This window comes from Cyanistes caeruleus, chromosome 6, assembly GCF_971803275.1.
Source record: "Cyanistes caeruleus chromosome 6, bCyaCae1.hap1.1, whole genome shotgun sequence".
Classification (NCBI taxonomy): Eukaryota; Metazoa; Chordata; class Aves; order Passeriformes; family Paridae; genus Cyanistes; species Cyanistes caeruleus.
The window spans coordinates 66937346-66951941 of record NC_141706.1 but is presented as its reverse complement, the minus strand read 5'-3'; the positions used below and the strand labels follow the sequence as shown (position 1 = coordinate 66951941).

Genomic DNA, 14596 nt, shown 5'->3' with positions numbered 1-14596 from the left:
GGCATTTGGACATGTTTTTGATGGTTTTAAAATCTAAACATTAATTATTTGGGAGAAAAAAGGCTTGGGGGGGGCAGATTTGTTTCAAAAAGGAAGTTTTGTGACTGGTTATTTTAACAGCCTGATTTTATGTGCTGAACTCCCTCCCCTTCTTTTTGGGGGAGGGGGAGTTCAGATGTCCCCCTGAGCCCCGAGATTTGATTTAGGTGGGTTCAGGTGCCCCCCCAAGGTTTGATTTTGGGGATGTGGGATTGACTTGGTGGATTCAGCCACCTCCAAGGTTAATTTTGGGATGGCTGAGTTGACCCCATAGTTAATTTGGGGGTTTCAGATGCCCCCAGTGTGAATTTTGTTGGGTTCAGGTGCCCCCATTCTGAATTTGTGAGGTTCAAAAGCCCCTGAGGTTCATTTTGGGGTTTTTCCAATGCCCCCAGTGGGAATTCTGGGGGGCTTAGGTGCCCCCAAGGTAAATTTTTGGGGTTTTTCAGGTGCTCTGATGGTTAATTTGGGGAGGTTCAAGTGCCCTCATGGTTAGTTTTGCTCCCAGTGTTGACTTTGGGAGGTTCAGACGTCCCCAGTGTAAATTTGGGGTGGTTTGGGTGCCCTGATGTTAATTTTGGGGTTATTCAGGTGCCCCCAGTGCTAATTTGGGATAGTTCAGATGCTCCCAGTGTTAATTTAGGGGCAGTTCAGGTGCCCTCAGGGTGATTTTTGGGGTAGTTCAGATGCCCTCAGGGTGAATTCTGAGGTAGTTCAGGTGCCCTCAGGATTAATTTTGAGGCGCTTTAGACACCCTCAGGGTGAATTTCGGGCGGTTCAGCTGCTCTCAGGGTGAATTCTGAGGTGTTTGGGTGCCCTCAGGGTGAATTCTGAGGTGTCCGGGTCCCCTCAGGGCGAATTCTGAGGTGTCCGGGTGCCCCCAGGGTGAATTCTGAGGTGTCCGGGTGCCCCCAGAGTGAATTCTGAGGTGTCCGGGTCCCCTCAGGGTGAGTCTCGGGCTCCCCGCGCCTGCGCTCTGCTGCCGGAAGGCGCCGCCCGCCCGGCGGATGTTGCGGCGCGGCCGCGGCTGAGGGAGGGACGGCGGAGCGGCAGCGCCGGGGCCGCGGTAGGAGCGGGACGGGGCCCGGGGGCTCTGAGGGGCCTGAGGGGGGCGGGCTCGGGCCGGGCCGGGCCGGTAACGGCGGCGGGCAGCGCTCGGGCGGGCGCGATGTCGCGACAGTTGAGCGTGTCGTGAGGAGCCCGCCCGGCCCGCCCTGCGCTCGGCCATGTCGCGACAGAAGAACGTGTCGTGAGGAGCCCCCGCCTGCTTGCCGCGGTGTGTGAGGGGGCTGGACAGAGCGCTCGGGGGCTGCGGGGAGCTGAGGGGGAAATGGCTGAATGGACACGGCCCAGCGTGTCTGATGGGTAAAATGAATAATAGAATATGATACATATATATTATATATAAATATTATATAAATGTTATTTCTCCGAGGCGATGAAAACAACGCTAGCTCGAAGCAGGCAGATTTCACTGAGCTGTGGGCAAGGCTTGCTAATCTAAATTAGAAATCGTAATTAAAGCTCACAGATAACCTCCCGAAGGTGGTGCAGCGTCTCCGTGGTGGGAGTGATTAAAATTAAATAGGAAAAATCCCTCAGGAGCGGTGTATGGGAATATCAGAGCCAGAATATGCAAGCCTGGAGTGCAGGGTGCGATTGTCCCACTAAGGTCCTTTTCCCTGGCTTTGGGTGCACAAACTTGTTTGGCTTCCCTGAGTTTTGGATCTGTGTTTTCCCTGGACAGTCTGAGTATTCTGCATGGATTTGGAGCAGCGACAGTGGTTCTGTGGAATTTTGTGTAGGATAGGTGACATTGTCCTGTGCTGAAATGCTCTGGGAAGGTTTGTGGGGGGGGCACCGAAAAGCTCCAGGTTTTGCTGCTCTTGTTGGCAAAGCTGTCAAATTTGTTCCCCTTTGGATTTTTTTTTTTTTTTGACATCGTGGGTTGGAAGGGACCTTAATGCTTATCTTGTCCATGGGCAGGGACACCTTCCACTATCCCAGGTTGCTCCAAGCCCTGTCCAGCCTGGCCTTGGACACATCCAGGGATTCAGGGGCAGCCACAGCTTCTCTGGGAAAATCCATCAAGGTATTTTTATATATAATTTTAAATATTTTTAAAACCGGACACTTTGAGTCGCATTGGCAACTGAAACAATTAGAAACCGTGCATCACCGGGAAGTCCCCACATGGAACAGTGTGGAGTTTCTCTTCGTTTTTCCCTCTGTTTTTCCAAGCCCTGCACTGTGTCAGGGGAAGGTCAGGTTGGATATCAGGGAATGGTTCTTCCCCCAGAGGGAATGGTGACATTCCCGAGGCTGCCGGAGCTCCGGGAGCGTTTGGACAGCTCTGCCAGGGATGCTCAGGGTGGGATTGTTGTGGCCAGGAGCTGCAGTGGCTGATCCAGCTGAGGGAATTCCGTGTCTCTGTGCTACAGCACATCCCGAGATGGCCGACGAGAACGAGGAGCTGCCGGCAGACGAGGAGCTGCCGGCGCCGGCCGAGGAGGGCTTTGAGCAGCTGGAGAACGACAGCCCCGCCGAGCGCAGCGGGCACGTGGCTGTCACCGACGGGCGCTGCATGTACGTCTGGGGAGGATACAAGGTACAGCTCCTCTGCACCAGGCTGGGAATTGTGTCCCATCCATCCGGGAGTGACGCTGGGAAATTATTCCTCCCCCGGAACACAGCAGCAGCTCCAGCGAGCAATTTGTAACACGGCCCTCGGGGTGTTTTGCGATGTTGAAATAAATCACGGGTGTTAAACCTTGGCAGATACACGGATTTTTGGGGTGTTGTTTGCCTTTGGCAAAGGGTGAAGGGAATATTTATTGATGGGAATTGTGGGGCCTGGGAGTGGTGGTTTTATTTGCACAACTGTATTTTGGGTGTTGAGGATCCCAGGTTTGTTGTTGTCACACTGCAGCACCACAAAATCATTTCAGTGACAAAATCATTGTCAGCAAACTCAGTAAATAACTCCTGTCGTGGAGGGGGTGGGGGAATGAAAAAGGAGCTTTTGGCTCATTTCTGCTCCCTAGCTCAGGCTATAAACCAGAGGTTTAACTTCCATTTAGCTCCATCTGGCTCTGCTGGGAGCTGATTGTCCCCAGCAGGTGCTAAATTGGGCTGATTCCTGCTCTCCGTGCAGGTGGGAGGCACAGGAGTGTGGGAAGCACAGGCACTGCTCCTGCTGTGATTAGGTCCCAGAGGGGGTGTAAACATTCCCAGGAGTCTGTAATTCCACGTGTCAAACATCCTTCTAACACTGCTTTTCCTTCTCTGACCTTCTGCAGAACGCCCAGGTCCGGGGATTTTATGACTTCTACCTGCCTAGGGATGAAATATGGATCTACAATATGGAAACTGGAAGATGGTACAGTAAATCATTAATTTGGGGGAAAAAACTGATAAATCCTTAAATTGGTGTGGAAAGCATCTTGAGGGACTGAGCAGGGAGAGAATTCCCTGATCTCTTTGTTCCCACTTATCAAACTGTTGTAAAAATGTGTAAAATATTTCAGGTTTGGTGGGGTTTTTTTTTCTGTGAAAGCATCCAGTATGTTTTTCCAGGATGAAGTAGGAGAGGCAGCTGGGACAGGCAGCCTGGATAGGAGTGTGTGATCACCAGTGTGAGGTGTTTTGGGATTCCTGGGATAGGATAGAGCAGCTGGAAATTGTGTTTGTACCACTTTTGATGCCAGTGGTGGTCAGGGAGCCCCTGCTGAGTTTTTGGCCTTTTCAGGAGTTGTTTTTAAAGGTTGGTGCAGCCACAGAAGCTGCTCAGTGCTTTGCAGGAAGTGGGATTTCAGCCGTGCTCCCAGCCCTCCCTGGGGTCAGGGACAACCTTGGGCACAGGCTGGAGTCTCCTCTTGATGTTTACAAACAGGAAAAATCCGGGAGCAGGTTGGAAACCTGCAGTTCACACTGGTGAATCGTCTTTGCCTGAGGATTCTGAGCATTCCAAACTCCTGAGCTGGGCAGATGGGATTCCTACCCCCCAAAAAAACCCATGTATTAACTAAACTGCCTTTTCCCCACCCCTCCACCACAACAGAGTAGTTTTGTGAATTGTTACATCTGGAAAAGTGGGAAGAACTGAGAACTGCTGTGATTCAAACCCTCCAAATGAACCCATCCCTGTTCACTGGGAGCAGGTGAAACATTCCACCCTGGTTTTGCAGGAAGAAGAGCAAGACAGAAGGAGATGTTCCCCCCTCCATGTCTGGCAGCTGTGCCGTGTGTGTGGACAGAGTGGTTTATCTCTTCGGGGGGCACCACGCCCGGGGCAACACCAACAAGGTCAGGAATTTCTTATCCCATCCTTTCCCATGGGGATTGTGTCCTGGAAATTCAGCAGCACTGCAGGAACACCCTGAGCTGGCACCGCTTGTGTCCTTGTGCAATTCCCCGTAGCACTTGGATTGTGTCCCTGCCTCTGAGCTTGCTGGTTTTAAACTATGGGAATTGCCAGAGTTGCCTGAATAATATCAGCAACTGATCTGGAACTGCTCTGGGGTGGCTTGCAGTGTTTCTCTTCCCTGGAGTCTGTGGTAATTCCAGAATCCCAAAATAATTAATGTTGGAAAAGTCCTCCAAGATCACTGACCAATCACCACCCCTTTCAAATAGAATTAATTAATGGGTATTTTCTGATAGTCTGGCAATGTGATTTAAATTAAATTGTTTTGGTCTATATAAATTGTAATTTATGTTTTTAAATATAGATAATATATAAATATTATATAAATATAAAAATATAAATATATATTTATGTGTTTAAATAAAATAATATATTTCATATGTAAATATAAACCAGGAGTTCAAAGGAATTTTTGCAGAGGGTTTGAAACAAGCCTCATTTGTAAGGTGTGATTGCTTCCCCTCCTGCTGTGGCATTCTTACATTTCAGATCTTGTGTGTAAGTGTGGCTCTTCCTGTACAATTATATAAATTACAATTTATACAAAATACAATTTTATAAATGCAGAGAAGGGATAATACAGTAAAAAATGTCACTTTTTGGACTTTTTAACCATTTTTTATTTGTAAGAATTGTGCTCTGTACACAACTTCATTGTATCCCACAACAGCTTCTGGATGCTGAAACTCAGTGTCCATAACCCTGTCAGGGGTGTAAAAGGTGTTTGAGTCTGAAAAAAGATCAGGATTTGTGAGTCCATATTTTGCTGCAAATATTTTCAGTGCTCTACTTTTCAACTAGGAAAATAACTTCCCATTTATTACATTTCTGTACCAACACGTTAATTGAAAATTGCTGTTTTAACAACAGACTTAAGCTTTAAGCTGACTGCGTGAGTTAAAAAAATCTCTTTATTTTCCCAGTTCTACATGTTAAATGCCAGATCCACGGACAAAGTGCTGCAGTGGGTGAGAGTAGAGTGCCAGGGGGTGCCCCCCTCGTCCAAGGACAAGCTGGGGGTATGGGTGCACAAGAACAGGTGAGACCCCAGCGAGAGCCCAGCTCTCTCTTGGCTTCTCCCTCCTCCTCCTCTTCCCTGCAGTCACCGTGGGGATGGCTGGGAATGTTCCCCTGGAGAGGAGAAGGCTCCAGGGAGAGTTCAGAGCCCCTTGCAGGGCCTGAAGGGGCTCCAGGAGAGCTAGAGAGGGACTGGGGACAAGGGATGGAGGGACAGGACACAGGGAATGGCTTTAGATTAACAGAAAGGAGGTTTAAATTGGATATTGGGAAGGAATTCCTGGCTGGGAGGGTGGAGAGGGGCTGGGCTGGAATTGCCAGAGCAGCTGTGGCTGCCCCTGGATCCCTGGCAGTGGCCAAGGCCAGGCTGGACATTGAGGCTGGAGCAGCCTGGGACAGTGGGAGGTGTTCCTGCCATGGCAGGGGTGGGATGGGTGAGATTTAAGATGCCTTCCCAGTCAAACCAATCTGGTGATTTTGGAGTTTAACTCTTGAGCTGCTTTGGCCACTCCATGGAGGGAGCTCCCAGTCAGGATATTTGCTGTGGGAATTGCTGGAGAGACTCAGGAGAAGTGGGAAAACCCTTGTGTGTCCCTTCCAGGTGGGGACACTCCACCTGGAATTGCCCACAGTGCTGCTTTTTCAGGTCCTTGATGTGGGGAGTGAGCTCCTCATTACCACAGCTGATAGGATCAGTTTAGATGTGAATCTGAGCAGTTGTGGGTGGTTAATTAGGTGCTGCAGATTATTTTCTGGCACTCCATAATCCTGTAGGAATTTCTGGCAGAGCCATGCCAGTTCCTACCACAGGCTAAAGCCCAAAGATAAAACTTGGAGGTAATTCCCATGTAAACTCCAGGAGAACAGCATGGCAAAGGCCAGAGTGCAGTGACCAGGCTGCACACTCTGACAGCCTCAGAGATTTGGAGGTGGAGCAGAGGCTCCAGAGGGATTTAGTGTGGGTGGGAGGGTCACAGAGCCCCACACCTGGAAAACCAAAGGAGCTTCCCTGGTTTTCTGAGCCCAGCATTTCCATTCCCATTTATATTTATAACAACAGATGTGACAATTTCTCACTGCTCTTGATCCATGTTTTCCTCCAGGCTGATATTTTTTGGTGGCTATGGCTATTTTCCTGAAGGGAAACAACGTGGAACATTTGAATTCGATGAAACCTCTTTTTGGGTAAGTAACCCTGGAAGACATTTCAGTATCAACTTTTAATATTTAATCAGTGCTTGTTAAAACTTGTTGCTTCTTTATGTTTTTGGTTTTTTAAGAATTCAGGTCTTCCTAGAGGGTGGAATGACCACGTGCACATTCTGGACCTTGAAACTTTCACTTGGAGCCAGCCTATAACTACGGTAATTAATGGTTTGCTGTCAGTTAATTAAGTCACAGCTCAGTAATGTTATTTAGGAGCGTTCCTGGAGCCATTTCCACTGAATTTAAACCATTAATTTAGACAGATCCACTCTGCAAAAAGAGGAAATTTGCCTTTTATTTTGATCTGGCTTCATCCATGTTTTTCCTGTCTCTTGCTTTGGTTGATGCTCCATCTGTGTTGTGCTCAGGACAGGGGAATGTGTGGTTTGCTGTCACACTCGCTGCCAGGGGAGGCTTGGTACAGGTACAGGTGTCCCTGGGGTGCTGAATTGTGGTCAGGAGACAATTAAACACTGCTAATTGCAAATACACACATCTGGAGTGTGCCAGGAGCATTCAGGAACAGGGAAATGGGCTGGTGTTGCCACAGGGTTGGAGGAAATGAAATATGAGAAATTGCTCAAGAATTTCTGTGATTACTTCATGCAGGTCTCAAGTAGGTCAGAAACTCAAGAAAAATGGTGTTTAATGGAATCCCAGAATGGTTTGGGTGGGGAGGGACCTTAAAACTCATCCAGTTCCACTCCTGCCATGGGCAGGGACACCTCCCTCTCTCCCAGGTTGTCCAACCTGGCCTTGGACACTTGATGGTTTATGAATGTAAGGATTTATTATGGCACTGTCTCATTTACAGTCTGTCCTGTGTGGCTGAACCCTGTGCTAAGAGCAAAATTTATACACTTCAAGAGGGAAAAAAACAAACCCCATTTTTAATGAGTTCTCTGATCTTCCATCCATCAAAAAAACCAAGCCTGCACACGGGATGATTTACTGGCTGCTTTTTTTCACTCTGTTCCTTGCTGGAACAATCTGAGTTGAGCTGAGCCTCACCTGTGCCCTGGTGACTGATTTGTGCTGTCCCTGTCCCCTCCCAGGGCAAGACCCCGTCCCCTCGAGCCGCCCACGCCTGTGCCACGGTGGGGAACAGGGGTTATGTGTTCGGAGGCAGATACAGGGTAAGCCCAGCCCCCTTTAACCTGTGCTACCCAAACCCCACCAGGAGAGCTGAACCACGCTCTGCTCTGTTGTAGGAGTCCAGAATGAACGACTTTTACTACCTGAACCTGGACACCTGGGAGTGGAACGAAATGTGGGTGCTCCAGCTCGATCCGCGTAAAATTCTTTGTGTCTAAAGAAAGTAAAGTTGTCCTTGGCTCGCTGCAGTATCCTGCAGATGCCTGAAAAATCATCAGAGCAGGAAAGAGCAGCAGGATTTTGCTGTCCCTGATGGTGATTTGGGGTGTTTTTATTGCAATCCAGACTCACCCAAGGCATCTGCCCCGTCGGCCGATCGTGGCATTCCTTAACACCGATTTCCTCGGATCACCTCTTCCTCTTTGGAGGGTTCACCACGGACAAGCAGCCCCTGAGTAAGTCATTCCAAAGGGATTTGGTGGTGGCTTTGTGCTCTGGACCAGCTGTGCACAGGAGCTTGAAGGATTGCCTTGAATTCCTTCTGAATTCCTCCTGTGTGCTCCAACTCCTCATTGCACAGAGCAGTTGTTGCTGAGGGTGTGGAGACACCAGAACTTCCAGCAATTCATCTGCTCTAAAAATGTATCTAAAAGTGCAAATTGCAATTAGTGACAGCTTTACAGTTCTCCACCTTCACCCCCATAAATCTGTTACATTCAATACCTGTTGTCAATCAGGAGCCAATGTTTCATTTTAAGGTTTTTCTATTTGATTTATCTAAGAACAGAAATGGGATTTGTATTATTTGTATATTGCAGCAACTTACAGAACTGACAGAATCCAGATTTTATCTGGGACCTTGCTTGTTTTCAGGTGATGCCTGGATTTATTGTATCAGCAAGAATGAGTGGGTTCAGTTTGAGCATAACTACTCTGAAAAACCAAGGTATGGCAGACAATTCCCTGGAAGTTTGGTACAAAAGGGGTGTGGAAGCACCTGGTGGTGGCTGTCAGAGAGAGGACAGGACGCTGGTTCCTCCTCACAGCTCTCCTTTTCCACATGTCTCAGAGGTGCAGGTTGTTGTGTGCTCCCAGAATTCAGGGGAGGGCCACACAGGGCTGCCTGTGACACAGCAGGGAACACAGAATTTAGGGTCTGGTCTCAGGATTTAGGCTGTGATCCTGGGGTTTGGGGTTTGATCTGGCTGCAGAGGACTCCGAGCTGCGAGTGCCAGCACTGGAGCTAACTGGAACCAGTGTCCTCGCTGTGCCACCAGCCAGGCACGGGCTGGTGTCACCAAGGTCCTGCCAGAGGCTCATCCTGTGCACACCCAGGGCTGGTCTTGGCTTCCTGCTGAGCACATAGGAGTTGGTGACCTGCAGTTTAAAGGGCCAAAACCTCTGTTATGCACAAATGGGATGTGGAAAACAGGAGTTTTCCTCCCTCTGGCCTGGCTGGGATGAGGAGGGATCTTCCCAGAGCTGGGATCTGGGGTTAATGCAGTGCTGCTTTCTGTTCCAGGCTGTGGCACACGGCCTGTGCCAGCGAGGAGGGTGAGGTGATCATCTTTGGGGGCTGTGCCAACAACCTTCTGGCCCATTCCAAAGCTGTGAGTTGGTTTTGAGCTTCCCATTCCCATGCGATCTGCAGTGCTGGATCACTCCAGCATCCTGAGCTGGTGGGGATCACAGACAAAGCCTGAGGGGGAAAATGCTTTGCCCCTGTCCAAAGTCCCTCAGTGCAGATGCCTCAAGGCTTGGAAACCTAAAGGCTTCCTCCAGCATCCCTGCCCCAGGGCAGGTTGGAGTGGGATGAGCTTTAAGCTCCTTCCAACCCAGCCCAGGCCACTCTGGGATTCCCTGATTTCTGGGCTGCTTTGGCTCCTGGTGAGAGCCCACAGAACCAATTCTCTCTGTCTCTCTCCCACCCTCCAGGCTCACAGTAACGAAATCCTCGTGTTCTCCCTACAACCAAGATCTCTCGTAAGGTAAGAGAGCAAAACTTGAGCAGGAGGAAATTCCTGGGAGGGTGGGGAGGCCCTGGCATGGCTGTGGCTGCCCCTGGATCCCTGGAAGTGTCCAAGACCAGGTTGAACAGGGCTTGAAGCACTCTGGGATGGTGAGAAGTGTCCCTGCCTGTGGAAAAAGGATGGAATGGGATGGGATTTAATAAGGTCCTTCCAACCCAAACCATTCTGGGATTCTAAGTGGGGCAGGGTTACCATTAGACCTGTTCACGTTCCTAAAATACTGGACAACATTTCTGCCTCTACCAAACGCTGCCAGAGCAGCAGGCAGGGCTGAGGGTGGAGGATTCCCCACAGCACACCCCACGTGCAGCCCTGTGTTCCCTGCTGACATCAGCCCTGTGTCCCCAGGCTGTGCCTCGAGGCCGTGATTTGCTTCAAGGAGATGTTGGCCAGCTCGTGGCACTGCCTGCCCAAGCACCTGCTGCACAGCGTCAACCAGCGCTTCGGCAGCAACAACACCTCGGGCTCCTGAGCCCGCCCGGCCCCAGTAAAGGTGTGTGCTCAACCCTCTGTGTGTAGGTAGTCGCTTCTCGCCCTCCCGTGCATGTGAATGGCCTAGAGAGAACCTCTTGTCGTGTGAGATGTTCCAATAAATGTATTTAATGCCAGAGGAGACGAGCCTGAGCTTAAGCTGCGAGCAGCTCTGGGGTTGTGCAGCCCGAGGGGGTGAGGCTGACCCCGAGAGCGGGGGATGTCCGTGGGGACAGGAGCTGGGAACGCTGAGCACACCACGGCTCTGGAGTGTTGCTTTAGTGGAGGCTGCAGGTCGTGTTTAGTCCACAGCTTCACGTTTTGCTACAGATGTTTAAGGTCAGAGAAGCAGAATCTGGAAGTTAGAAGCAGGATCTGGAAGTTGTCCCGTTGTCGGTCGATAAACTGTCGTAAACCTTGAGATGTTAAAGCACCACTACTCTGCTTGGCTGTAGTTTGGGGGTTTTTTTGGAATTTTTATGTTGTGGAATTTCAATTGTGAACCTTAGGTAGCAGATATTCTGCCCTGCGAGTGTAACTGAGAGTGCTTGTGCCTGTTCCCGTGGAGCTCCCCTGCAGCTGGAGCAGCCCCAGGGCTGTCCCCTCGCCCCAGGGACATGGAGAGCCCTGTCCTGGCTGACCCAGCTCTGTGGGGACAAGGGGGACAGGGCCAGGCTGTGCTGCTGTGGGGAAGGGGGGGGATCATGTTTTAAGCTGTCTTCAAAAAACAATTAAAAACGTTGACTTCTAGAACAATTCCTGTGCTGTAATTCCTGACAGGTCCTGGAGGTTTATCCTGACTCCCAGCCCTGCTCTTCCTCCCCCTCCACAGCTGGGCTGGGGGGTTCTGGGCCTGCACCTTCCCTCTGTCCACAGCCAGGGAATGTTTGGGAGGAAAAACAATTCCACCTTCCCAAAGGAAGAATTCTCCACTGGAACTGCCCTCCTGGAGGCTCTGGAACTGAACCACCCCGGAGTTTTCCTGCCCCAAATTCCAGAGCCTTTGCCCAGTGGTGGGGAATGAGTGCTCAAACAGAAGCAGCAGCAGGGGAGGACATTCCTGACCAAATGCCAGCAATTTACTTCCATATTTATCTGCAATTTGTATCAGAGTCCAGCTAAACCACCAGGAATGCAGGTCCTGGGTGTTAGAATTCAGTCCTGGTGGGGCTGTGTCCGTCTGTCCCAGTCCCAGGTCTGAGCCCCCAGCAAGGAGTCACTTCTTCTTCACGTTCTGGAGGTGAGGTGCAGACACTTTCACCTTCCCAGGAATATTTCTCGACAAATCAGTGTCCTAGGAAAGATGGAAGAGGAGCAAGTGACCACAGCAGGAAAGCAGGAGGAGCCCTGGGATGATCCCTTTCCTTGGCCCTGGCTGGGAGAGGGGGGCACAGGACACCTCCAGCCTCAACTCCCAGTGCAAGCAGCTGCCCCAGCCCCAGGAATTCCCCCTCCCAAACCCAGAGGGTTCCTTGGGAGATGCTGCTTTTGTCAGAGGAGTGACAGTGCTGAAACAAAAGGCCCCAGTGCTGCCACTGAGGCTCAGTTCCTCGTGCTCCTCGCCAGCCCAGGCAGCACAGCTTTCCCAGAGGAGCTGGGAATTGTCTAAGGCCAGGCTGGACATGGGGGCTCGGAACAGCCAGGGATAGAGGGAGGTGTCCCTGCCCATGGAGTGGGGTGGTTTGGAAGAGCCTTTCCACCCCAAACCATTGCAGGACTCTCTGACCCTCCCCAGGAGTACTGACAAACTCCACTGCTAAAAACACCCAACAGCACACTGAGTTTTGGCAGCATTTCCTCCCAGAATGGCACCTGTGGACATTTTGCTGGTGCTTTGCAGACCCTGCAGAGGAAGCCTCACCTTCACGCTGCGGAACAGGTCCTTTTCTCGTGCACTGGCTTCTTTGGACTGCATAAAATTGTGCAAGGCGATCTTGGCAGCTGGAAAAACACAGGGAAGAGTGAAACAGCCTGGAAAAGTACGCTGGCTTCAGCAGGCAGAGCACAGGAAAGGATTCAGGGCTCTCAGACCATACCTTTGCCCTTCTTCTGCGTGCCTGGAGTGAGCTTGACTTTATACCTGCCCAAAGGAAAGGTGTCTGTGAGTGAAACAAACTCAGCCTGTCCCCTCCCAGGAAGGTGCTGCCACTCACTTGTAGTTGGTCATGGCTGTGTAGGGAGCACAGACGGGGACAGCGAAGAGCAGGATGTCCTCGGGGTGAGGCTGCCCAGTCAGGGAGTCCAGCAGGGCCTCGCTGTCCTGGGAGACAAAAAGCTCCACTGGGAGCAGGCCCTGTGCTCAGCCCTCCCTGGAGGCTCGGGGCAGGAGGTGGGAACAGGCAGCCTTTAAGGTCCCTTCCAACCCAAACCATTCCATGGGTCCATGAGCACTTGACTGGCATGGAATTCCCAAGGCAGGATTTGTGACTGATCCTGTTTCATCACTAAAATCAGCAAGTCCTTTGCTGGATCTTGGTTGTGAGCCCCCCAGTGGAGTTACAGGGTCACCCAAAGCTTCCCCCAGCAGACACCGTTATCTTCTTCCATTAAGGAATTTAAAGGAATTCACTTATTCCCAGCCCTGGGCAACACCCACAGCCTGTAATTACACAAAAGTAATTACAGAAAAGTTTGAAGCAATTTTATATGTAAATAAATTTCTCAACTGAAGAACCTGCACTGCTCACTGTGTCATCCTCCAGCCCAGAGCCACCAGGACAAAAACCATGGAGCCAGCTTTGGGTTTATGGAGGATGTGGAGATGAACAGGGCAGGCAGAAAAGGAGGTGAAATTTTAAAAATACAATTAAGGTTGTTTCAAACAGTCCTGGAGGACTCCCACATGCCATAGTCCCAACAGGAACACGTCCCCCACCTCAGCACTTGGAGAACTGAGCATTTACCTCCAGTCCTGGCTGCTCCTGGTCCTGCTCCTCCTGCACACACAAACAAACAGAGGACACATCAGGGCTGCAGAAACCACAGAGCTGCTGCTTCCTCCCCTGCCCCAAACAAACTCTTTCATCAGCAGGCCCCAGAAAGCCCCACTCTCCCTGCAGAGAGAACTGAACTCGTTTCACAACCAAGGGAAGAGCAGCACTATTGCTTTCCATCCCCAACACAGCACTTTGCCGTGGGTGGGAGGGTGGAGTGTTTCTTTCCAACCTCTCATTTGCCTGGCACACGCCGAGCTGGGAGGAGGGAGATGAGGCTCAGCGATACCAAACCAAACAACAGGGCTGGGAGCTCGCTTACATCTGGCTGTGCTGGCAACAGGATGAGCACAGGGATTGCTGCAGGGCTTTGGGCTGCTCTGGGAATCTCCCTGAGCCCTGGTCACAGACACACAGCTCTCCACAGTGCCCCAAATCCGTGAGGAGCCGCTCAGCCTCCGGGGTGAGAGAGCTACACACAGCCAGGAGAGCCCCAGCAAGGGACAGACACACGGACAGGTGAAGACAACAGAGAGCTGCTCATCTCACCCTGTTCCTCACCTTCCCATCTTCCTGCCCATCCCACTCCTCACCTTCTCCTCCTGCAGCTCATCCAGGGCTGGCTCCTGTGCCTCGTGCAGCAGAATTCCTGCTGGGAGGGTCTCCCTGCCCCCTGCACGACGCGGGGGTTTGGTTTTCTGCTGTTGCTTCTTTGCTGCCTCTTCTTTTGTCTTCCCCTTCTTCCCTTTTTTCCCTTTGTCCTCCCTGTTGGAGCCTGCAGACTGTGGTGACACAGGGGGTCAGGGCTGGTGGCCGGAGCCACCACAGCCCAGGGAAGGCACAACCCCCCCTCACCCCCAGCAGCTTCATGATGAGCTCCCGGTCCTCCTCGTCCTGGTCCCTGTACTTCTCCTTCATCTTCTTCATCTTACTCTGCGGGAGGAAACACCACAGCTTCAGAAATGACAACTTTTAGCACTTTTGCAACCACAGATGTTGACCCCACATGCTCTTTTCTTTCCCAATATCCCAAACTCTGTCAGAGCAGTTCACCAGAAACCACGGGACTGGTTCTGGTGAGCTCTGTGCTTCATCCTGAAACCACTCAAAGCACCAGGCAGCCATGGGTGTCTGGGAAATCTGGGATTTCTGTCCATATTCCCATGCCAACAGCTCAGCCCAGGGTCCCTGCCCACCTTCTGGCCCCGCTTGATGGGCTGAGGGGCTGGAGCAGCCTTGTGGCTGTTGGGAGCAGCCGTGGGTTGGGTCTCTGTCTCTGTCTCCTTCTGCTTCTCTTCAGGCAGCTCTGAGTTCTCAGAGTTGTTCTGCTGCTTCTTTTTCTTCATTTCTCTAAGGAGAACAATCACAACATCCTCATT

The 14596-nt window shown here is 51.2% G+C and overlaps 2 protein-coding genes across 15 annotated transcripts in view; one reads left to right on the top strand and one right to left on the bottom strand.

Moving 5' to 3' along the window:
* Window positions 1-1016: 1016 nt before the first annotated feature.
* On the top strand, window positions 1017-12954 carry KLHDC2 (kelch domain containing 2). Of its 14 annotated transcripts, none has more exons than XM_086892886.1 (16): window positions 1019-1105; window positions 2026-2131; window positions 2481-2647; window positions 3339-3418; window positions 4227-4344; window positions 5389-5504; window positions 6586-6667; window positions 6763-6846; window positions 7744-7824; window positions 7900-7958; window positions 8129-8238; window positions 8657-8729; window positions 9306-9393; window positions 9719-9771; window positions 10162-10306; window positions 12125-12954. In XM_086892886.1, the coding sequence occupies exons 3-15, from the start codon at window positions 2492-2494 to the stop codon at window positions 10283-10285; spliced, it is 1224 nt and encodes a 407-aa protein (XP_086749012.1). In that variant the 5' UTR covers window positions 1019-1105; window positions 2026-2131; window positions 2481-2491; the 3' UTR covers window positions 10286-10306; window positions 12125-12954. The 14 variants fall into 14 exon arrangements, with proteins under 14 accessions (XP_086749017.1, XP_086749012.1, XP_086749011.1 ...); XM_086892885.1 differs by having other exon boundaries at window positions 11065-12954; XM_086892894.1 differs by lacking the exon at window positions 1019-1105 and adding an exon at window positions 1137-1315 and having other exon boundaries at window positions 11065-12954.
* NEMF (nuclear export mediator factor) overlaps window positions 11342-14596 on the bottom strand; it is a 17931-nt gene continuing 14676 nt past the window's right edge. Inside the window, exons 26-33 of the mRNA XM_023927225.2 lie at window positions 14414-14567; window positions 14073-14150; window positions 13811-13999; window positions 13188-13220; window positions 12438-12544; window positions 12321-12364; window positions 12146-12225; window positions 11342-11578 (exon numbers count right to left, since the gene is read on the bottom strand). Of these exons, the coding sequence (XP_023782993.2) occupies window positions 11501-11578; window positions 12146-12225; window positions 12321-12364; window positions 12438-12544; window positions 13188-13220; window positions 13811-13999; window positions 14073-14150; window positions 14414-14567 (763 nt within the window). The 3' untranslated portion in view covers window positions 11342-11500. The remainder of the gene's footprint in view (window positions 11579-12145; window positions 12226-12320; window positions 12365-12437; window positions 12545-13187; window positions 13221-13810; window positions 14000-14072; window positions 14151-14413; window positions 14568-14596) is intronic.